Raw genomic sequence first — 22,924 nt, 5'->3', positions numbered from 1 at the left:
TTTGCGTCCCAAAATACTCACGTGTGATATGTATGTATAAATACACACATTTCCCACACGCATGATTGATATGTAAGATGGTGGCAGTTACCTTCGGTCCCAGTGCGCTCTTGAAATTCTCCCTCTCGCAATCTGTTCCCTTCGCGGTATCGACGTCGCCACTCTCCAAAGGCCGATAACCCCGCCTTGGGTGTCGTGCGGGACAGTTTCTTCGTCCGGTTTCTTCTCGTGGTTCTTGCGCAGTAGGTCCTGAGCCCTGCCGGGCCTGGCGACCTCGTGTCCCGAGCCGGGCACTGTGCAGGGACAGCTCCAGGGAGAGTGCGATGCTCTGGTTGCATGGCTTGGCAGACGGTGGCCCGTGGGCCATGGCCTGTGTGCTGCGTGGTTGCGTGCATTCCGGGAGCTAACCGTGGCTTTTTGATATTTTAAATGGTTGAAAACAATCCAACGGATACAACTTCCTACCACGCACACCTTGCTGAAAGGCGGGTGTCACCGCGGCGGGCGGGGCCTGTGGGCGCGCAGCCGCGCCCGCCTGTTCGCCCCTGTGGTGCCCCGGAGCTGCAGCGCGGGGCCGGGGCTGCCGCGGAGACCGCGGGGCGCACCTGACCTTGGACTGCCCGGCCCTTTGCCGGAGAGGCCCGGCTCCCGGCGGCTCTGCGGGCAGCTGCCGGGCCCGGCGGGCAGGAAGCGGGACCTCCACGTTGCGGGGGCCCACGCTGCTGCGGGGGTTCCAGCCTCGGATTCGGCCTCCGCAGCCCACAGACGCCTCCTTGCCTCAGAAGAGCTGTCATTTTGCAGGCGGGAGAACAATGCCTCTCTGTTCCCCGAACTCTCAGAGAGTTCCTGGCTCCTGATTTCCCTGCGTGAACTGGAACAGTCTTCTGTTCGTCCCCGCCCGCTCTCTCCGAAGAGGCTTCAGGCCCGTGCTTTGGAAGGCCGTCCGGCGGGTGTGGGCGCGAAGGTTTCAGGGACCCCACCGCACAGCGCAGGGCAGCTGCCTCCCGGTCGGCTTGCCTCCCCAGCGTGAGCCACGCCCGCCCTGGCTGCCCCCGCCCCGCCCTGGCCTCCCCCCTGCTCTCGTGGTGACACAGAGACAGTGCCCAAGGCCAGCACGGCCCGGGCCTTTCTTGTCCTGACTTCACAGAGGGGACAAGATGCAGAGAGGCCCAGTTCTACCCGGTCAGGCTCCCTCCTCCCAGGTGGCCCGAAAGGCGGCTCTGCCTTGTCGGGGGTGGCAGAGGCAGCAGGAATTCTCATCAAGGGCCCCTTCCTGGTGGGCGGAGGGGGTCCCCGAGGGCAAGAGCAGGCCGAGCAGGGCAGCTGGCTGGGAGCAGGGGTACTGGGCCTTTTAATACATTTATTTGTCTGTTGTTTTTAATACCATGGCTGCTAGCAGCGTGGAGACAGCGCCGCTGTTGGGGTTAATGGTGTTCCCCACTGGAAGCCCTGAAAAGGTGCTGAGAGCCCCCAGGGGGCTGGGGCTGGTACCACCTGCACCCCTGCCCCGTTCACTGCTGCAGGCTGTCCCCCCGCCACCGCCGGGCCACCGCGAGGTTTCAGGGGGCCGGGGTCGGGGGGACAGCCAGGTCCTCCTGCCGGCCCGGCCTCCGGGTCCCGTTTCCCAGCTTTGCACGCTGCTCCCAGGAGACGGGGCCAGACCCTCCCCCGCCGCTCGGACCTGCTGATTCCTAAAGGCTGGGCTCCGGACTTGCCGGGAGGGGCGCCGCGACGAGCTCCGTGACCACGTCCACACAGGAGCGTCTCTCCCTGTGGAAGCAGCGGCGGCCACCACGGGCCCCCCACCCCGAGGAAGCCGGCCCTGGCGGGGGCTCGGAGCTGCCGGACGCCGCTGAGTGAGGCCCAGGGATGCCTGTCCCTGCACGGCGGGTGGCCGGGCCGCAGCCTGGGACCCGCGCTCCGAATGCTCTGGGTGACGCTGGTAGTGGATGTGCGCCTTGGACAGTCCTGCTGGGACGCTCCGGGCTCCGAGGCACGGGCTTTCCCAGCCACGTCGGGGCACCAAGGAGCGCCCCTCCTGGCTCAGAGATTCCCAAGTGGAGTCCTCCTCCTGTCTCAGAAATGTGTCTGGAGGGCCTGGCTGCGGCAGGGCGGGGCGGGACCAGGGGGACCAGGAGAAGCAGGACCTCAGGACACGGCTCGCCCCACTCCTGACTTCTGCTGAGTTCCATGGGGACTTGGTTTGGCCAGGGGTCCGGACGCGTCTGTCCCGTGGAAGGAGAGAGCAGACGCCACGGAGTCGGGGAATGCAGGGTTAAGCCAGTTTTCTGAATGGGTGTCTTTTCTGGAAGACTCTCAAGCTCATGCATCCTGAGTCCCTAGGAGGGAGCTCAGCCCTGTTCTGGTTTGAGCACAGGACTCTGTTTCTGCGGCGTGGAGGGGGTCTCTGGGGAACGCGGGGCCCTTCCAGGCGGGGCCCTCAGGCCGCCCCCAGCCGCCGCCCCGGGCCCCGGCTGCCCGCAGAGCAGCCTCCGCGTCTCAGAGCCCTCGCCCTGCTCCCTGTGTCGGAGCCTGGGCTGCCCGAGGGGGGCCAGAGAAGGGCTCAATTGTGAGCAGTTGTTCAGGGACGTGAGCGTGTGAGCGAGGCTGGGCGGGTGCACGTGGCGCCTGCTGACGTCTGACACTCTGAGGTCTCTGGCCTGGAAGCCGCCATGCCCCCGGGGAGTGGTAACCCCTCACCCTGTAGTGTTGGGTCCGTGAGGCCTTCCAGGCCGCCCCACTCTGACCCTCCTCGGCGAATGCCCCTCTCTGCTCGGAAGACTGCCCCCCACCCCCCTCCAGCTGTATCAGTCAGCTATGGCCCTGGAGCTGCTGTGTAACAAACAGCACCAACCCTCGGGCAAACCTCCGCCATTTAAGGGTGGATTCCTCAGTGTGCCCACGTTGCTGGCTTCAGTCCCGGTGACTGAAGCTGTCGGTTCGGCTCCGTGTGTTCCTGACATCCCCGCCGGTGACCCGGGCGTGTTCTCACAGTGACGGCAAAAGGCCAAAGAGCCAGCCCCATGTCCATGGCCGCGTCTGGTCTCAACTTCCATCGCTGGCCCAGCCCAGAGATCAGGGCTGGGGGGGGTCACCTCTTATGGGGGAGTCACTGCAATGCAACGCAGCAAAGAGCCTGCCTGGAGGGAGGGGTGAAGACGTGGGGCCACCGTGGTGACATGCCACTCCGGGGTGCCAGTCGCAGTTTCTTGGGGACCCTCTCCCCGACTTCCTGGGGTGTCTCCGTCACAGGCCCTCATGGCGTCTCTTATCACTGAAGCCTCATCAGAGATACAATGCACGTGTGTTCTGAGTGTGTTCAGCTGGTTCCTGTGCCCTCAGCCCCCTGTCTGAGGCAGTATGGGGACTCCCCTGCCTTTGTCCCCAACTGTCACTTAGTGTCTGGCCCAGTTCCCACTCATAGTAGGTCCTCAGTAAACAGCTGCTGAATGGACACACGGCACTTTTCTAGGGAACGGGGACCTTCTGGAAACGAGGTGTGTCGCACTCCAATTGCCTCTTGTTGGGGGGCTGTCAGATGCTGCATGGGGCAGAGAGACGTGAGGGGGTGGCCGTCGGAGGCCCTGCAGGCCCAGCACCGAGCCCGGTCCCCGTCCCGCTTTACTCACAGACGGCACCGAGCATGCGCGCCGGCGGGCGCGGCTCCGCTCCCCCAGGCGGCCTGAGCGCGAAGGCGTTCTCACGGGGATCCCCGCGGGTGTAGCACCGGGGCAGCGTCCGCCTGCGAGCGGGTCTCGAGGCCGAGCCCCGGGCGCGGCTCCTCCTCAACCCGGGGCCCCAGGACGGGAGCCGCTGGGCTCGAGTGTCCCCCGCAACGTGCAGAGTGATGTCACGGGCGGGCGGCTCGAAGCGACAGAGCTGAGGCCAGAACGCATGGCAGGCAGGCTCTCGTTCATCGTTCTGTTCGTCGCTGTCCAGGGATTCTGACTCTGTCTGTGGCCCACCTCCAGCTGGGGCGTCCCCGGCTGGGGTTGCCGGGCCCCCGCCGGCAGGTCCGCAGCTGGTGTCTGTGCCCATGGACTGGAGCGCGTGGTTAGATCTGCTCCCTCCAGAAGCTGCTGGACGGCGAGTCTGTCGGGGCCACGGTCAGCACGCTGACATGTCACCAGAAACGAGTAACAGCCGAGGGTGCGGACCACGGGGAGGTGAACACGCGCTGTCCGCCAGGGGCGCAGGGAATGCGATTTTAAAGAGAGCCCCAGGTAAAAGGGCGGGCGGTAACGAGGCCCCGAGGACAAGACGCTGGGAGGGACGCGGCCGCGGTGCCCTGGAGCGTCCTGGGACTCGGTCCCAGGGAAGGTGCTGGCAGAGGACCGGCTCCGGGCCCTGCTCTGAGCCTGCGCACCCAGCCCCGTCCCAGGAAGGGGCTCAAGCCTCTGCCCAGACTCCCCTGTAGTGAAAACGAGGGTGAAGGCTGCCGCCCTCTGCACACCTACTCTGCGCCGGCCTCAATCTAAGCACCGAGAGGGGAGAACCCAGCCCGCGGAGCGGGAGGGCCGCCGGGCTCTGCGGGGGAGAGCCGTGGCGTGAGCTCAGAGGCTTGATCCATTCACCGTTTTCTGGGCTAAGTACAGACTCCTCCCAGGTGGCGGGTAACGCGGTCACAGACTCTGAGCTGGCACGTGGGACCAGAGCCCTGGCCTCCAGGCCCGGCCGGGGCTGCTTCCGCTGCGGACGGCCCTGCTCCCTGAAGTGCTGGTCGATGGGTGCCGGGCGGGCGGCCTCCCCGGGCCCCTGGCCCCCCAGAGCACCCGGCACGCCAGCCTCCCCCCGCCGGCACCCTCCTGCCAGCCTGTTACCCTTTGTTGAAATATTCCAGAGCTATTGGGAGTTAAGTGAAGGAAGTGGGTCATTTCCATATTGAACAAAAGCAGCCTGGTGCCAGCTCCTTCTGCTCTTAAACGAGAGCGGCGATAAATGCAGCGTGTGTGCGCACGTGTATGCGCACGCGGGTGCGGGTGCCTGTGTGCATGCGTGTGCCTGTGTGCATGCGTGTGCCTGAGTGTCCCGGGAGGCATCGGCAAACAGCACAGGGAGCGGTGGGGACAGCGACGTGCCAAACACGCTGATGCTCGGGCTCTGAAAGTTCCGTCCTCTGAGCGGTTTTGCGTTTCCCTCAGGAGCAGGGGGGTGGCAGGCCTTCTGCTGGGAAACGGTGCCGCCTGCGGAGGGGGCTTTCCAGCCCCCCTGCGCCACCTGCCCCCCACCCCACCCCACAGATCCCAGGCCCCACAGGACAGTGTCTGCCCTGGGGCTGAGCAGCGAAAAGAGCCGAGACTTGGCCCCGGAGACGGTGCTGAGAGAATGCAGCCCGGTGTGTTCGCTGGGGTCGGACTTGCGCTGAGGTCTGAAGCTCAGGGAATCTTAGATAACATTCTCCGTGTTGGAGGAACTTTCCCCTGGATGTGGCCCATCGGGATGGGACCGCTTTGGTTGAGCCTGATGTCAGGGACACTTGTCCAACATCAAGTCCCTTTTGGAGCACCCCAGCCAGCACGGCACGGCCTGTGCAATGATCCCGGGGACTCTCTGGACCACAGCCCCGGCCCTCCCCTGGGGACAGCGAGCGGCCTAGGCTGTGCAGCAGAGCCGCCGAAGGCGGGGCCTCTGGAGCGTGCGCCGGGTGAGAGCCCCGGGTTCACCAGGTCGTAGCCGTGTGTGCAGCAAGGCGACACCTTGCTCAGTCAGCTCCTTCACCCGCGCTCCTGGGGGGTCGCTCTGAGCCCTGGGAGTGTCCTGCCGGCTTAGAGCGTCTTTGTTGACCCGGGGACTTGGGCTCTGGTGCCAGCCTTCCCTGTGGATGAGCTGGAGGCTGGACCAGCCGCATGCAGGTCAGCGATGGCGCCATGGCCCAGCGGGCCTGCCCGAAGACTGCGCCCCACATGGGGACACGATACTTTGCACCGTCACTGTTGTCGCCGGGAGAAGTCAGTGCCGTGCCGTCCCTCCACGGGGCGGGGACGGCTGCGAGCCCGTGCCCGGTGTCCCCGGGCTCTGTGCTGTGCGCCGTGACTGGAGTGCGACAGCCCGTTCAGCTCTGCGGGTCTCTGACACGAGCTGTTGGGCCTGAGGGTGGACTTGGGGACTCCCGACTGCACCATGCAACCTTGCAGACACCCCTTACCCTTCCTGTGAAATGCGGAGCATGTCTGCGCCCACCTCGGGGTGGCAGTGAGCTGGGTGTGACCAAGGGGCGACCCGGCTCCGCTGGACCGTGCACGGCGCCCGGAACCAGTAAGACACTTCTGCTTCATCACATGGTTTCACTGTACAGCCATGATCGGGGGTCAGACCTGTGCCCCACCCCCGCCCTGCCTTTGCTCTGAGTCAGAAGGGGCTGGAGGGAGAAGAGGGGATGTGATGGGGAAAGGCCCACAGGCCCCCCTTTGCGGCCACACAGCTGTGACCAGGACCTGCAAACCCCGCGGTGCCCACGGGCGGAATCCGTGTGACTGGTGTCCGTGGCCGGCGTGGGTCTGCAAGGTGGACGCCGTCTCCTGACATCATTCCTGTGTTTCCCCTGCTGGCGCCAGCCTTCGCCCTGTGGGCGGTCCGGGCTGGTCTTTCTCACGGGGCCGTCCTGGGCGCCGAGGACGCCTGCCAGCGTCTTGGCCTCCGCCCGCCAGCCAGGTGGCGGGGAAGCACCTCCACCTGTGTGACAACCAAGAATGTCTCCAGACGTTGCCTGGTGACCCCTGCGGAGGCCACCGCTGCTCCCTGGCCCTGAGGTCCCTGGGACTGGCTTTGACCATGTTCTCAGATGAGGCCGCGTCCTGTGTGAGGTCAGCAGGGCCGTTTCCCTGCCAAGCGGTCTGTGGTCTCTGCCATAAGCCGGAGGGTCTCCTGGTGACAGGAAACTTCACCCCAATCACCGTGGTGCGAAGTCCCTCCATCGCTCACCCCCGGGGATGGCTCTGCGGGGTCCCCCAGAAAATGGCACTCTTTTGGGTCCCCGCCACAAAAGCTAGTGGCCTGTTTTCCTGTGAACGCCCTGGTTTTGGAAGGCGCACCCCCAACGCTGGGAGGTGGCGAGCCTCACTGGGTTCCCAGGGACTGGGGGTCGAGAGCGTGCTGCGGGTCCAACGTGCTGCCGTCTTTGTGGATGGGGAGCAGTTTCTTTGTGGTGGAATTGGCACCTTGGACGCCCGGTGTCACCTTCCCACTGTCACACCCATGAGGACAGCCTGGGCCCTTTGGCGCCTGGGTCCTTGCCCTCCTAACGCAGGCACGTGACGTTCCTGCTTTGGAACATGAGCCCCTAGACACACAGAAGTGTCGTCCCTTTGCCTCGGCAAGTTCTGGGGCCACTGTTCTGCTTTCCCCACGCGTGGCAGTCAGAAGTGCCACCCACCCCACAATGCTAGGAAAGGAGGTGCCGGTGGACTCACCTTTGCAGCGGACAGTGGCCCAGGTGTGACCCTGCCTTGTCCTGCTGCCAACTTCCCCGCCCATTGTCGGGGCCCGGCCTTATTACAAAGCTCCGCAAATACAGCCATAAGCGCCCTATTGATTGATGCAGCGCTGGGTAATCCATCTGTCCCCATCCATTATTCCGGGTCTAATTTTTTTATTATCTGGGTGGCAGCTGATTCCAGCACATTAGTATACAGTGGCAATTACCAGGAGCAGAGAGAGCCCCTAAATTAGCAAGAACAATAACACCTGTCAGGAGAGGGAAGCAAGGAGCCCCGCACAGCATGCTCCGTGTGCAGGGACCGGGTCTGCATGGCGAACAGGTGGGAGATGGATCGACCTTGGCGATGGAGAGGACAAAGCTGGTGTTTTTCCTTTCCCGGGGGCGCAGCATCTCCACGCTCCTAAGGCAGCATCGTTGCTGACCCAAGCCCTCTCCCTGGCAGGTGGCACGGGTCTGTTCAAGGCTCGCCCCGCCCAGGGTCAGCAGGGTTACGGGACCGATGTCCTCGCCTGCAGCACTGAACGGCCACCAGAGACCTGACCGGAGGGGCGTCCCTTAAGGTGCGAGCGTCGAGAGAAATGGGTGAGGGAAGAGGCAGGTGCCGCTCCGAGCGGTGCCACGTGCGTGGGCGGGGCCCGGGGCGGGGGAAGGCCCCGCCCAGCGGTGAGCTCGCGATCTCAACAGTCTGGTCTTTCGAAAGAGGCAGGGTTTTTTCCAACTTCAGTGGAGGAAAACTGAGAGGCATGTGGCTGAAATATTTCTGAGGGTCATTGGATGGGCCGAATGGGTGAAATTCCCCCTGAGGTTCAGTTTCCAAAAATCGAGTTGCCACGGGAAACTGTCTCACAAAACAAAGTGTCCTCAAGCCGCCCTCGCGGGGACGAGCCCCGTTGGGCGAAGCTGCCCGCCGCTGGTTGTTACGGCCCCGCTTGGTGAGACAGAGGCTGTGGCTGTCTTTGAAACGACCTTGACAGTGGCCATGGAAACCTCAGAAGAGAGCCAGCCTTTGACGATGGAGAGCGAAGGCTGTCGCCTCCCGAAGCCGAGGCTTGGGCTTTGGGTCGCAGCTTGGACGGAGCATCCCCAAGAGGTGCCAGCCTCTGTTTAGGTACAAGCCACACCCCTTCCCTGACATCGGGGCCCGGCAAAATGGGAGCCACCCCCTGTGGGTCCGGCTGCCATCTGTTCTCGTAAATCGGGTTTCGCTGCTGTGGGTGTCCTGTCCACGCGGGCTGTCCCGCGGCACGGCGGGGCCGAGGGGCTGCAAGGTTAGCTTGCCCGGGACCCATGCAGAGACTGGAGGGACGTCTGTGAGGGCGGCGTGTGGGGGGCCTGAGCGGTCGGACCGCTGACTCCTCCTGATGAAGCACAGGCAGCTGCTCACCGCTGTTCCGTTCTCTTCTCCGCAGCCGACCTCCCGAGACAGGAAGTGGAGCCACGCTTAGGGGCTTCCCATCTCCCAGCCCCGCTCCCTGCCAGCGGGCCCCTCCTTACTGCATGTCTGGGGCCAGGGCCTCGTTCCGCCATCGTGGCTGCGGGGTCTGTGGGCCCCCTTCGAGCCCTTGATTCCTTGTTCACGGGCCCAGCGGCCCCTGGGAACCCTGCCGGGCGTGGGAGCACGCAGCTGCGTGGCAGCGGGGGCGTCCCTGGTCCACAGCGTCTCTTTCTGAGTTTTCTGTGAATGGTCAGTGGCAGTTCAAGAATATTACAGGAAAGTCTCATGAAGCCTCGGGCCGTTCTGCTGTGTCCCGCCTGGCAGTGAATTGTCCCTTTGTCCAGCGGGTCCGCGCTGTAGACACGCCCCACCCGCCCATCACTGAGTAGCTGTCTCAGTGACCAGATCGACTCTCAGTTTCAGTTAATAGGGGCCCCAAAGCCATTCACATAACTTTAATTACCGTATATCGTTATCGTTGCTCTATTTTATTATCAGTTGTTGTTATTAACGTCTTGCGGTACCTACCTTGTAAATCAACTTTTCCATGTTGAGAGGAAAAAACAGTGCAGAGAGGCCCCGGAGCTCTCCGCAGCCTCGGGCGTGGCGGGCGGTGCTGGCACACGCCCCGCGGGTGGGGAGGGACGGCTGCGACAGCTGTAGGGAGTGGAAGCCGTTTGCCCCGGACTTATTCTATTACCAGAATGCGGCGACGTGCGTGTTGGGTTTGGGGTTGGACGCTGGATTTTCACTGGGCCCCGGAACGGAGACGTTCCTTCCGTCCCGGCTCCGTCGGTGGGCCGCGGAAGGGCTGCCCTGCGGCCGGGCAGGGCGCGAGAGTGCGGGGCGGGCGATGGGTCACGCGGATCATCACGTGCGTGAAGGTGGGTGGAGAGACATCTTTCCAGAAAGCACAGCCATTCCATTCTTGTGGTGTTTCCACCCAGACAATCTTCTCTGGTTAATGAGCCACGTGCCGCTTGCTCTGAACTGCAGTTTGGCGCGCCCTTGGGAAGTTTCACGCTGGAGGCCGAAGGACCTCCCTACCTCTCGGGAACGGAGTCAATACTGATTCAGTAACTCAGGGACATCGCAGGCAGTGCGGGGGAGGGGGAGTGTAGAGATGATGACAATTTGGTCCTTTTCCTAAGGGGCTCGGAGGCTCATGAGGACTCGGGCAAAGGGACGGGCTGTTGTTAGAATCATGCGTTGGGAGGGTCTCTTGAGCCAACAGTTTCCCTCTGGACCTCAGTCTCTTCCATCCACCGGAAGAGCAGAATGAATGGCTTCCCGTCCTCGCCCACGGGAGACAGGCGGGGATGTCACCACTGAGCTCCAGCTGCTGTCGGAGCCCTTCCCTCCAAGGACTTTGGCGTTCCAGACCCTCCACCCAGCGTAAGCCTCTCCTCGGTAACCAGGCGAGGGGTCAAGACCCGGCGGTGGCCTGGGCCTCCTCTGGCCCTGCTCCCGTTAGGGACCCTCAGTGCCTGCAGCCGGCTGGCCGTGCCCTGAACTGTCCCCACGGCCCCTGCCAGCTCACTCCCATTCCGTGTGTCACTGCCTCCGTGGGAGACCTGTTCCGCTGACCTGAAAGAGGGCGGGTTTAGCCCAAGAAACGAAGACTCAGTTCCTGCCTCGGGGACTGGGGTGTGACCTGCCGAGAAGGAGAGCGGGCTGAAGGGCTTTGGCCTGAGGGCTCTGTCGGCGGAGGAGGCGGTGAGGTCTAGAAGCCTGTGCCCCCGGGACGGTAGGGGCGCTGGGTCCTCCCGCCAGCGCGTCAGGCCGCCGGGCCAGAGCCCGCGCCGAGACTGGCAGCCGGAGCTCAGAATCCCGGGAGGGTCCTCCGGGTGGACCCTGGAGCCGGCGGACGCGGTGCGACCCAGGGCATTTGCGCGCACTTGCCCGTTTAGTCTCCATTCCTTTTGTGATGGCAGCCTCTGCCTTTGAGAGTCGCTGCCAAGGCTGAGGGGGATACCGCGCGCCCGCTGATGGCTGCCGCCGGCTGAGCATGTCTGTGGTCCTCGTCACCGCCTCCAAGTGATCACCGTTGTCATCGTCGGCAGCCCCGCCACCGTCGCCTTCATCGTCATCACCATCGTCATCACCACCGTCGCCGGCATCAGCATCGCCGGCAGCCGCGGCACCGGCAGCCGCGGCGGCGGCAGCAGCAGCATCAGGCCCAGCTCACTTCCCATCACAGGAAGCACAGACACCGCACGAGCTCGTCGTTTTCAGGCAGCGCGGGGGGTCTCCTGACTCGGCCGGAGGGTGTGGGGGTGGAAGGCGGGGAGACCGAGCGGCCCTTCTCCCTGGGTGTCCCTTGGTTGGGGCACCGTGCAGCGGTGTCTCAGCTGGGCCTCAAGGAAGCCGGTGCACGGGCTGGCCCTGCTGAGGCCAGCGGGCACTCGTGGCTGCTGAGGCGGAGGGCGGGCCCTGCGGCCCGAAGCTCCGCCCGACAGGCGAGCAGGGTGGGCGGGGCGGGAGGAGAAGCCACTCTCTCAGAGGCAGGTGCCGCGGATGGGCCCCAGGGTTCTGGAAGCCGTTGGCCGGAACTGGCTGTGACGCTGCCCCTCTAACTACAGGGCTGTTCTGAGGGCGGTCCCACCTGGCACTGCCTCGAACACAGAAGGTGCTCAACACCTGGTTCTCACGTTCACGGATAAAAGAATGAGGGAGGCCCAGGACATCCCCATCTTTTCCCCGGTTTTCCCAGGGGTGCTGTGCCGCGTGCACAGGACGGGAATCCCTCCTGACAAACACAGAGGAGCGGACAGGAAGAGAGGGCTTGTTCTCTGGCCCTGCCAGCTTTCAATCATTCATTAGCAACTCCCCGCCCCGCCCCCCCGCCCCCCTGGATCATATTCCGTAGAGAGTTAACAGCTGTTTGGAGACGGCATCTGAGAAATCCTACATTCTGAAACCCACCACGCCCGAGTCTGTGCATGTCATTCTCGCCGCAGAACCCGCTGGGGCCTCGGGTGCGGTGGGTGGCCGGCGCTAACGGATGTCAGCAGGGGGCGCCAGGAGTGGGGAGCGACAGGTGCTCACGCGGCCCAGGTGGAAGCGCGGGGTGTCAGCCGTGGCGCGGGGAAGCGTGCGCGCCTGCAGGGGGCTCTGCGGGCCGTTGCGGCCTTTATGACCTGACCCCCCACTTAAGGTTCCTGCTCACAGCAGAGTCTGCGGCCAGAGCCCGGGACCTTCCAGGTGGCCCTCACTGACCAGGGCCACTCCAGGGGTGGCCAGGAGGGATGTTCCAGGTGTGTCCGAAGGAGGAGTGAAGCCAGGCGGGGAGCTGAGGGGACCGGCGTAGAAGCTGGAGATGGGGCGGGGCAGAGGGAGCGCCGGGAGAGGGCGCTCACCCTCTGCACGTGATCACATGGCTCTTGGCAGGGCTCTGGCTGCCCTGCTTCTGGAGTGGCCAGTCCCTCCTGTCCCTGCCCTGCTGGCCCCCCGCCGCCGTGTGCACTCACGCAGAGCAGGGCCAGGCCACAGAGCCTGCGCTGGGCCTGGATCTTCCGGGGACCTCAACAGGCAGCGACCTTGTTGGGAGCCCTGGAAGGCAGAAGACGTTTCCCAAGGACCCGAGGGCCCCCGAGCCTGCAGCGCTGTCTCCCATGCTCCTGACAAGCCCTGGGCTGCCCCGGCCCCTCCAGGGCCAGGCCAGGTCCCGCTGCCCCAGGCAGGCCCGGTGGCCGGGTGCTCAGAACCCGGGGGCAGACTGTACCCAGGGTGGCAGGAGGGAGAGCGGCCAGGGCTTACCTGCCCCAGGTGAGGGGCTCTGCAGGTGCAAGCAATGACCCAGCGGCCCGTAGGCCACGTCACGGCTCGGGGAGTGCAAAAGCTCTGGAAAGGAGAGAGGCCGGGGCTCGGTGTCCCTCCCTGAGCACCTGCCAGCACCTTGTGTGGCCGGGGCGGGGCCGTGGGGCCCGGGCTGGTCCCGCGCAGCCATCCCCGGTGGCCGCAGCCGGGGCGTGTGCAGGCTGCTCGCGGACAGGACCGGGCGTTTGCAGCCGGCCCACAGGACGTGTTAATGTGCCCCCTTCGCGGCCCCTTCATCTCAGGCCCCCTCTCTGTCCGCAGGTCTGGCTGTCCATCAGATCGTCACCATCACCGTGTCCCTCATCATGGTCATCGCTGCTCTGATTACAACTCTTGTCTTAAAAAACTGGTAAGGACCCTCGGCCCTCCGGGTCTGGCCATGGGGCGCAGTGGGGGCCCCCGGGGAGGGGCACGCAGAAGCTTCCGGCTTCTCCAGCCTGGCCCTGGGTCACAGCCCAGGGCAGAGTCCCTCTGCCCTCCGGCCCTGGGCACCCCGAGGCACGGCTGCTCGCGGGGCGCTCTCCGCAGGCCCGCGAGGCCGGCATCGCGACCTAGGCGGCAGGTGCATCCTTTTTCTCGGATCCAAGTGTCTTTGGACGTCATCCACCCAGGGCCCAACCCCGCGACCCCTTTTCTTCATTTCCTGGCAGCAGCCTGGGCAGGGGTCGCGCCTGCCTCCGGCTGCCCTGGCCGTCCCGGCCGCCCGGTGCTGGCCCAGCCCCTCTCGCCCTGCCTTCCTCGATGAGCTGCCCCGTGTCTGCTGAATTAGGTTACAGCTTTGCTCCAGGCGGCCTGTCTTTGCCTATTTCCTCCTGGAAATTGGCCTATTTTGAGGTTGGCCTTGCTGGGTACACACACCTGCTACACCCCTGGGAAACGCAGCGAGCTGCTGGGTGACCGCGCCTGCCCGCAGCCCCTCCTCCCGCCAGCGTGGCTCCTTTCGGCATCAAAGCCTAAACGCCCTGGCAGAGGGCTTTGCCCAACAGGGAGGCCCCGCTGCCTGCAGACACGGGGGGAGTCGCCGGGCGGTGGCGGGAGCTGCCCGAGCACCTGCTGGCGGAACGCGGTGGACCGCTGGGGATCAGCCAAGGCGGGCAGGGAGGTACGGTGCCGAGCAGACCGCACACAGACCAGCGAGGCCCGCGGCTGCCCTGGCGGCCAGCAAGCCCGGGGCCCAGGGCATTTTCTAGGCAGATGACCAGGGCGGCCTCAGCCTGCAGCAGGCTTCCTGGGCGGGGCCAGGCCCGGTGGATGCGTGGCCCTCACATCCGCTCAGCATCCTGTGGAAGGAAAACCCCTTGTCCCGAGGAGACCGCGGACTTGTGACCCGCTCCGTGGCAGACAGGCCGGCTGGCCAGCTTCCTCTCGTTTCCCCACATGTTCGGGTTGCAGCAGACACTTCAGGGAGCAGGGGTTCCGTGACAGGGGGCAGGGGCTGGGGGCGGGGGGCTCTGGGCCAGCAGCGGGGGGTCCTCTCTTTGGGAGAGAGGGCAAAGCAGGGGCGTGGCACCGCTACAGGGAGGCGGGCTCACAGAGACCCCCTCGCAGGCCCCTCACTTGTTGTCAGCTCTGAGCATAGAGGGCAGAGTGGAGCTGGTCCCCTGAAGTGGGGGCTCCCCAGATTTCCTTGCAGCCACCCTTCTCCTTGGGGTGGGGACTTCCCCCCCCACTGCCACTTGGGAGCTTGCCAGAGCGTCCTCCAGGACGGAAGGGCTCTCTGATGGTCACTTGGCCAGAGCCCCCAGCCCACAGGGTTAGAGTCCCATGTCCGTCTTAGGGGCCCCTGGAAGGTCCGGTGGCCCGGGGGACAGGGAAACGAGGCGCACGCAGCACTGGTCTCTCCACAGACCCAGCCGGGGTGAAGGGAAGGCCGGGGAGGGGTCCCCCGTTAGGGTGGGCCCCAAAGGCGATTATGTAGTCCCTTCCGAAATGGATGATCGGGCCGCCCCAGACTTCACAAAGGTCCCCCCTGGAGGACCCATCCGTTTCCATCCCGCCGTGGCGTTCCTGGGGAAACCGAGTCAGCCCTGAGGTCCTGCTGACGGACGTTCTTTAGCCGAACGAGGCCTCAGCTCTGGGTCGCGAGAGCTCAGCCACACCCCTGCGACCCTCCCAGCCGCAAAGGGCACAGTTAAAGTTCAAATGTTATTTTAAAAAAGGTGCCGACACCTAGATTGTGGCCCATCTCTCTGAAGAGGCCGGGCGGCACCGTGTAGCGACCCTGGGTGCGTCAGGAAAGCCTGGCGAGGCAGGCAGGCCGCACGCGTCGGTGCTGCAGCTGTGCCTGTGGTTCCAGCCCCGGGCCTGTCCCCCCCCCCCCCCCATTCCGAGCCTTCTCTCTTCCAGCTGTGCCCAAAGTGGGAACCCCCGAAGGAACAGCCACCAGCGGAAGATCAACCAGCAGGAAGAGAGCTGCCAGAACCTGACAGACTTCACGCCCGCCCGGGTGCCCAGCAGCCTGGACATATTCACGGCCTACAACGAGACTCTGCAGTGCTCGCACGAGTGCGTGCGGGCGTCCGTGCCCACGTTCACCGACGAGACGCTGCACTCGATGGGGGAGTACAAATCCACGTTCAACGGGAACCGGTGAGTGCGGGCGGCGCGCGGGCTGGACCCGGCGGCAGGCGCCTGGCGGTAGCACAGCACGGGGGCGGGGGCGGGGGCGGGGGAGGCGCCCTTCACGTGCCTCTGAGCGTCCAGCAGATGCAAGGGCAGACAGGCGCTCCACTGCCCAGACGGAGGACACAGCCGCAGCCAGGAGCCCCATCCGGAGCTGCACTTCCCGCCTGGATCCGCCCTGTGGCGGGCGTCCTGGTCCTGAGCTCAAAGCCAGCTCTGGGGCCCGTCCTCCTACATGCCGGGGGCCCTGATTGGCCGTCCCCGGTCAGCGTCTCTGAACCCCATCGACAAAATGTCCGCAACGAATCGAGCAAAACTATCAAATACCAGCCAGACTCCTGGTTATTAAATGCCTTTTCTTTTTCCTTTTTATTAATCACGTGTAATCCTTTAAAGACGACATGGCCCCGAAGCCGTGCCTGGGAATACTCCGGAAACCCTGAGTCAGCTTCTGGAGGTTTATCCGGAATTAGATTAAAACATCAATAAGCTATTTTTTTTTAAAATGGGCATACACTCATGCCTCATTTTATAAATTAAAAAAAGCCCTGCTACGACCTCATCCTCGGAGGGAATGGGCGGGACACCAGGCTGGTTCGCAGACCCGCTGTTGGAGCGAAGGGGCAGCCAGGGGCGCTGGCTGGGGCGCTGCAGCCGGGGCGCTGTGGCCGGGCTCCTCCCAGAACTGCCGGGGGACCCGGGGCGACTTTGGGCGGCAGCGCCCGCAGTTAGCGCGGCCTCGTCCGGCCCGTGAGCACAGGGCCGCCCTGGAAGCACCTCTTCCTTCCCCCGCCGGGACTACTGTCCCTGTTGTGTGCGAGGCACCCCTTTCCTGGGGGAGGAGGGTGGAGAGGGGAACGCTCAGGGCCATCCCCTCCAATGCGACTTTGCCTTCCCTCGAGGCCACCGGGGTGAGGGGGGAGCTCGCTGAAGGCTGCATCATCCCAGGCTCCGGAAGGATCGGCAGGAGGCTTTTCCCTCCCCGCCACTGAGTGTGCGTGAGGGCTGGATGCGAATCCTGGCCAAGCCGCGCATCGGCCTCTGGGGGAAGAGGGTTGGTCACTGCGTCCCTTTGCCCCATGCCCTGCCGCCGCGTCCTGCGCCAGCCTGGGCACGGGGCGGGGAGCACAGCTGGCGCTCTCACGCCCCAGCGAGGAAGCAGGCGGCGGAAAGGCTCTCGCTGTTGCCCTACGGTAGCACTCTGCCGGCCCTCACTGGCCTCGGGGACGCGTAGCTCAGTCTCAAAGGTGACAAAACATGGGGATGCCATGTCGGGAGTCAGGCCCTGCCCTCTTATAATGCGTGGCAATGCGGGCTGAGCCCCTGTCCTCTCAGGCAGAGACTCTGAGCTTTGTGTTGTCTTGTGATTGAAATACTACATCCTGGAGGTGGCCCAGCACGCCGCTGGCTTCCCGGCCTCCCGGCCTCCACTCCGGAGTACTCCTGTGACGGGTCCCTCAGGCTGTGTCCTCCAAGGCCACCCGGCTTGGACAGGGGCGCTAGTCAGCCACAGGATGGGACGGGTTGCCTCTGAGCACCCCCTCCCTGGGTGGGGGGAGGCTTCCTTGTGACTGGACAGGCTGGGTCTCGGCCGCGGGCCTGTGCCGCCTGCGGCTGGCTCCTGAGCAGCCGTGCCAACCCGCCCTTCTGCCCGCTGCAGGCCCTCCTCTTCCGATCGGCACCTCATTCCCGTGGCCTTCGTGTCTGAGAAATGGTTTGAGATCTCCTGCTGACTGGCCGAAGTCTTTTTTACCTCCTGGGGGCAGGCCAGATGCCACGTGTCTGTTTCATGGTACGTACCTCTCGTTCGGAGCTCGACTCCCTTCTCCCGTTCTCGCCCCCCTCCAGCCTCCCTCTGGGAGAACTGGGGGCCCCTCCCGCAGGGTAACACTGTGGGCGGGATTCCGGCACCATCATGGTTCTCAGCAAACCAGGGGGGCTGGGCATGTGCGCTATCCCCACACCTGTGAGAAACGCCCCCAGGCCCCAGTGCTGGGAGCACCGACACTGGAGCACTATGACTCAGCACGGGGGCTGTGTCTGCCGCTGTCTGCCTGTCCCCAGGGAAGGCCACCGCAAGCCGGCCTGGGGGGCGGCGACACCCAGGGAAGAGCGAGCTCCGGGCGCGGCTCTCACGCCCTGGACAGGCAGCAGCCCAGGCGGCGACGCGGGCAGCCGTCCCCCCACCACATGGCCTTACGTGGGGGCGGGGGCGCCGGGCGGCATCACAATGCTAATTTGAAATATAAAAATAGGAGATGAGGAGGAAAATGACAAAGGGAGAAGACATCCACTAATTTGAAGCGAAGCTGGTACCAGGGAGGATGAGTTTTCCACGCTCTGCTGGTCAGGAACATTTGCTTTCCTTGCAGGGATATTAACTTGAATGCCAACGTCAGTTGCTTCCTTCTGTGCCAAGTGTCCCGACCCGTGGCTGCCGGGGGCCTGCGCCTCGGCCCCCTGGCTGCGCGTGCCGGCAGCGCAGCCGGTGGAGCCGGCCCGAGACCCGGGGGCTTTTAAATTTGTTTTTCTTTTGGATGCTGGTTTTCTAAGGATCCCCGCTTTGCTCATTCAGAGAAAGCATCTTCCCCCCAAGATGTTCCTTCTGAATGGGACGTCAGATCCCTTCCTAGAGTGGGGAACCCGATTTCTAGGATGGTTATCGGTACGTGAGAGTGCTTTTCTCTGCCCACCTTCTGCCATGGGGACCGAATGGACACAGCCGTTGTCAGAGTCGGGGGAGGGCCCGCGGTGGGGAGGGGTCTTCTCGGGCCCTCCAAGGACCCCGAGGGCTCAGCTCGCAGCACTACCTGGGGCCGGAGCGGCCCGCTGCTTTTAGAAGTAGGAATGGGTCGGTCAGTTCCTGGTGCAGGTCCTAATGAATAGCGTGTTTGCTCCAAATTAAATCTCCAGCCCTCCCTTCCTGTCCTGAAGCCAAAATGACCTGCTTAGCGCTCTGTTCAGCCAACGGGCAAAGAAATGTAATTAGGTTAGAATGGAAATTGAGCCTCCCCCTTGAACGCCTTGGCAGAGGCTGCGCGGGAAGCAGGTAGGATGCGTCCTGTCCCCGCGTTCAAGGGCCAGATGTGCCAGGCATGACCCAGACGTCAGAAGCCTGTGCCTTTGTCCACCTCGAGGGGGCACCTCATTAAGGCCGCAGGGAGCTCCCTTTGCTGCAGCCAGACTGGCAAAGGGGACCTTACTCATGAGCGGAGGAGGTCACGCCTGTCCCTGTGTGAAGCCTCCGCGGGCCAGCCCCACGATGGCCGGCCTCTCCGGTAGGATTTCTAATGGGTGACGAGAACATCAGACCTGGGGAACGCTGGCCTGGGCGCCCAAGACCGCTGCTCCCTTCCGCCTCCCAGACCTGCGGGCCACAGGCCTGGAGGCCGACACAGCTTTGGCTTCCAGTAGCCCCCGCCACGGGGACGCTTCCCCAGCGTAGACATGTTCGAGTGGCATCACGTCGGAGCACACTTGTCGCCTGGGACTCCTTTCAAGCTCAGTCCTCCCGGCAGCCCCACTTGCAGACAGGGAGGCAGGCATGGGAGGTCAGGCTGTAAGAGGTGCAGCCAACCAGCCCCAGGCCACCTGGCCCCAGGCGGCAAGGGGTCTGGACCCCAGCCGCCAGCTGTGCCCGAGGAGCTCTCTCGGGACCATGCTTACAGGAGGGAGGCGATGCCTCCGTGTCCGATGACCGCGGCTCGCTCGCTGCAGGTCGCAGGCAGATGGTTGGGCAGGTGAGAAGAGCCCATGGCCTTGCTGGGCACCCGGCCACGCCCAGCCACCACGCCTGCGGACACAGAGGACGAGGACCAGGAGGGCTCCGCGCACCCTTGTTAGCCCGCAGCAGATGCTGAAAGATTCCGAGCTCGTGTTTTCAGGCACGGCATTTATCACTGGCTGGGAGGAAAGCGTTCGGAGGCTCCGTGTCCCCGAGTCTCATAATTAATGCCTGGACATGAGCATCGAGCGGAGGGTAACCAGGAAGAGCTCTCCCATTCGCTAGGGCCCTTATTACCTCTTAAATAAATAGCAATTAATACTAAAACATTTAATTGAGGTCTAAGAGCCAGCGGTGACATTTATCTCTGGCGTAGCTGCTAAGCCTCTCCAAACACATTTTTAATGACGACGTAGCCATTTGTTACCACGCCGTCTGGTCTGCTCACGCTAACCCACGTGCGCGTTGGGGACCCCGACGTGGCCAAGTTCTCATCCCCGGCAGGCGGTATTCGCTGGGCCCCTCGATTCAGCCTCGGAGGTGGATTCCAGCAAAGCCAGGCCGCAGGCCGCCTCCATGGTGCCACCCAAATGCCTTGGACAGGACACAATGCAGCCAGTGGCCTTTCCTGCTGCAAGCAAAGTGACCTCGGACACCCCTGCCGTCAGCTGGGGGCTAATTGCCTGTCATTTTTTTGTACCAGTAAACTTCAGAGAAGCTCACCGGAGCTCAGATCTTTCCCCGGCCCAGGCCACTTCCTCCCCAGTGGAGCCGGGGGCGTAATGAAGGCATCCATCATACGGAATTACTGTTTTCAGCAACACGCTGCGACGTAATCATAAGGAAACAGGAAGCGCACCTGAGCCTCACAGGTTCTACACACACGACAAAGACACACACTAATGGAACCGCCAGCTTCTGTCATTTGGAGGAACACTTTTTCCGAAGCAACGTGCAGACCCTTCTGGAAGCCATCTGTCTGAGCGGAGCACCAAGGCAGGCCACCCAGAACAAGGGGAGCCCGCGGGAGAGCCGCCCGCTGCGGATGGGGAGAAGCCAACCGGCGGCCACGTGCTCCAGGGCGACCCTGGTGTCTCGGTTCTGCAGAAGCAGGCGCTGGTCAGTAAGCTCGTGACCCCCACCGTGTGGCCTGTAGCCAGCGGGGCCGGGCGAGCCGAGACCCTGCTCCCAGACAACCAGGGACACTAGTTTCCCCAAAGTCAGAACTGGCCCCGGATGCCCATCTGGGACCTCTGGGCAGCATGCAGCCTCCTCTCCTGACCAGGAGCCTGTGTGGACGCCCTCCGGGTGCCCTCTGCAGCCGGGCCATCCCGGGCTCACCGCTCCCGCCCTCCGCACGGTCTCGGCTGCGTGACCCTCTCCAGCCCCTCTGGGGTTCGCGCCCGGTGGAGAGCCCTCGGAGCAGAAAGACCGGAGGCCTGCCCACGTGCTAAGTGCAGGCGGCGGGGTCTGGGCACGCACGGAGGGCAGCCCTGGGTGGGGGCGGCCTCAGCACCCCCCACCTGGCCTGTCGGGGCGACTCAGGGAACGCATCCACCTCTGTAGCACGCCAGCCCTGCTCTCCTTTTTTAAAAAAAATGTATTTTATTGATTTTGCTATTACAGTTGTCCCAGTTTTCCCCCTTCGGCCCCCTCCACCTGGTACCCCCATTCCTTCCAGCAGTTCCTCCCCGTAGTTCATGTCCATGGATGGGTCGCGCATGTAAGTTCTTCAGTTTCTCCCTTTCCTATACTATTCTAAATCTCCCCCTGTCTATTTTGTACTGTGCAATTTATGCTTCTTCGTCCCTGCACCTTTTCCCCCGTTCTCCCCCCTCCCCCTCCCTGTGGCTAACCCTCCGTGTGGTCTCCATTTCTGTGATTCTCTTCCTGTTCTGCTCGTTTGCTTAGTTTGTTTTTCAGATGCAGTTGTTGATGGTTGTGCATTTGTTGCCACGTTAACGTTCATAGTTTTGATCTTCCTCTTTTTCTTAGATAAGTCCCTTTAACATTTCACGTAAGAAGGGCTTGGTGATGATGAACTCCTTCAGCTTTACCTTGTCTGGGAAGCACTTCATCTGTCCTTTGATTCTAAATGATAGCTTTGCTGGATGGAGCAATCTAGGCTGTAGGTCCCGGCTTTTCATCATTTCGAACATTTCTTGCCAGTCCCTTCTTCCCTGCAAAGTATCTTTTGAGAAATCAACTGACAGTCTTATGGGAACTCATTTGTAGGTAACTCTGCTTTTCTCTTGCTGCTTTTGAGATTCTCTCTTTATCTTTAACCTTTGGCATTTTAACTGTGATGTGTCTTGGAGGGGGCCTCTTTGGGTCCAACTTCTTTGGGGCTCTCTGTGCTTCCTGGACTTGCACGTCTATTTCCTTTGCCAAATTAGGGGAGTTTTTCTTTCATTATTTTTTCAAATAAGTTTGCAATGTCTTGCTCTTCCTCTTCTCATTCTGACCCCTCTGTGGTTCCGATGTTGGTGTGTTTGGAAATGTCCCTGAGGCTCCTTATTCTAGTCTCACTTTTATTAATCCTTTTTTCTTCTTGCTGTTCTGATTGAATGCTCTTTTCTTCCTTATGTGCCAAATTGTTGAGTTGAATCTCGGCTTCATCCCCTCCACTGTTGGTTCCCTGCAGATTTGTCTTTATTTCACTTAATGTAACCTTCATTTTTGCCTGAGACTTCTCAAGTTGTGGAAGTACCCAATGATTTCTTTAAGCATCCTGATCTGCCTCTGATAGATGGCTTATCTCCACTTCATTTAGTTCTTTTTCTGGGGTTTTGTTCTGTTCTGTCATTTGGGCCGCGTTTCTTTGTCTCCTCATTTGGCAGGCTCCCTGTGTTTGTTTCTGTGTATTAGATAGAGCTGCTTTGACTCCCTGTCTCAGCAGCGTGGCCTGTTGTAGACAGGGCACCCGTCTGGATGAGTATGGCTTCTTTAAACCCCTGGTTGTGGGACTTCCTCGATTCTCTGATGAACCTGGGCGATGTTTGTTTTGTAGTTTGGTTGTAATTTTTGCTGTAGTTGTGCATGGAGGTGAAGCGTGTTTAGCTACGCCTCCATCTTGGCCGGAAGTCTCTTCATCTGGCATCAGTGGATTCAAGGAGACACAGATGGCTGTCCCAAAAAGGGGGAAGAGCACAGTAATGGACAATCCAAGCAGATGTTTCTAGAAACCCAAGGCAGCCTCCAGAAAGCCTGGAGAGAGCCTAAGCAAGGTGTTCTTTCCCTGAGGTCTGTGGGCTCTCAAGCTATCTGCTACCTGAAGATTTTCACTAATTTCTAACAAAATCGAGTGTTTTCCTGGGTTGCGGGTTTGGTCCCCAGTCAGGGTGCATGCAGAAGGCGGCCGACCTCTGTTTCTCTCTCTCTCCCTCCCTCCCCCCCGCCCGCAGCCAGCCGGGTGGGCCGGGTGGCAGCCCTCACATGCACCGCGCCACAACACAGCTTCCCTGCACTGCTCTTAAAATGGCAAGCCGAGGCTCAGGGTTGGAGCTCTGTCTCTCTCTTTATCTCTGAGATGCTGGGTAGAGACAGACGCCTGTGGGTTAGTTAGAGGTGCTCGTCCCCCGGTGGCCACCTGTCAGTCCTCCGAGAGGCCCTCCATCTGCTGATCCTTGATATCTGCCACCCCCGGCCTCTACCTGCCGGCAGAGGCCGAGGACGAGGCTACTCTCCTCCAGCACGGACCTCCCTCTCTGGGCCAGGCACAGAGCTGGAGCTGGGCGAACTGAAGGTGGGCCCGGCAGGCACCCCGTGACCCCCGGCGTGACGCACACCCAGATAAAAGCCACTGCCGCCCGTGCCGCAGCCGAGAAGTCATAGAGCTGGACTCACTAATAGACTGAAATGAAATGGAGCCTATGTTTCGGGAAGA

At 62.7% G+C, this 22,924-nt stretch overlaps 1 protein-coding gene across 1 annotated transcript in view; it reads left to right on the top strand.

Annotated features, from left to right (window-relative positions):
• Positions 1-22,924, top strand: part of AJAP1 (adherens junctions associated protein 1) — an 82,244-nt gene that overhangs the window by 57,588 nt on the left and 1,732 nt on the right. Inside the window, exons 3-5 of the mRNA XM_054583346.1 lie at positions 12,954-13,041; positions 15,039-15,281; positions 16,975-17,106. Of these exons, the coding sequence (XP_054439321.1) occupies positions 12,954-13,041; positions 15,039-15,281; positions 16,975-17,047 (404 nt within the window). The 3' untranslated portion in view covers positions 17,048-17,106. The remainder of the gene's footprint in view (positions 1-12,953; positions 13,042-15,038; positions 15,282-16,974; positions 17,107-22,924) is intronic.

Source organism: Pteronotus mesoamericanus, unplaced genomic scaffold (genome assembly GCF_021234165.1).
Source record: "Pteronotus mesoamericanus isolate MK-2021 breed Mesoamerican mustached bat unplaced genomic scaffold, CSHL_Meso_final contig_1193, whole genome shotgun sequence".
Classification (NCBI taxonomy): Eukaryota; Metazoa; Chordata; class Mammalia; order Chiroptera; family Mormoopidae; genus Pteronotus; species Pteronotus mesoamericanus.
The sequence above is the reverse complement of the archived record's forward strand: the minus strand, read 5'-3'. Positions and strand labels throughout refer to the sequence as shown.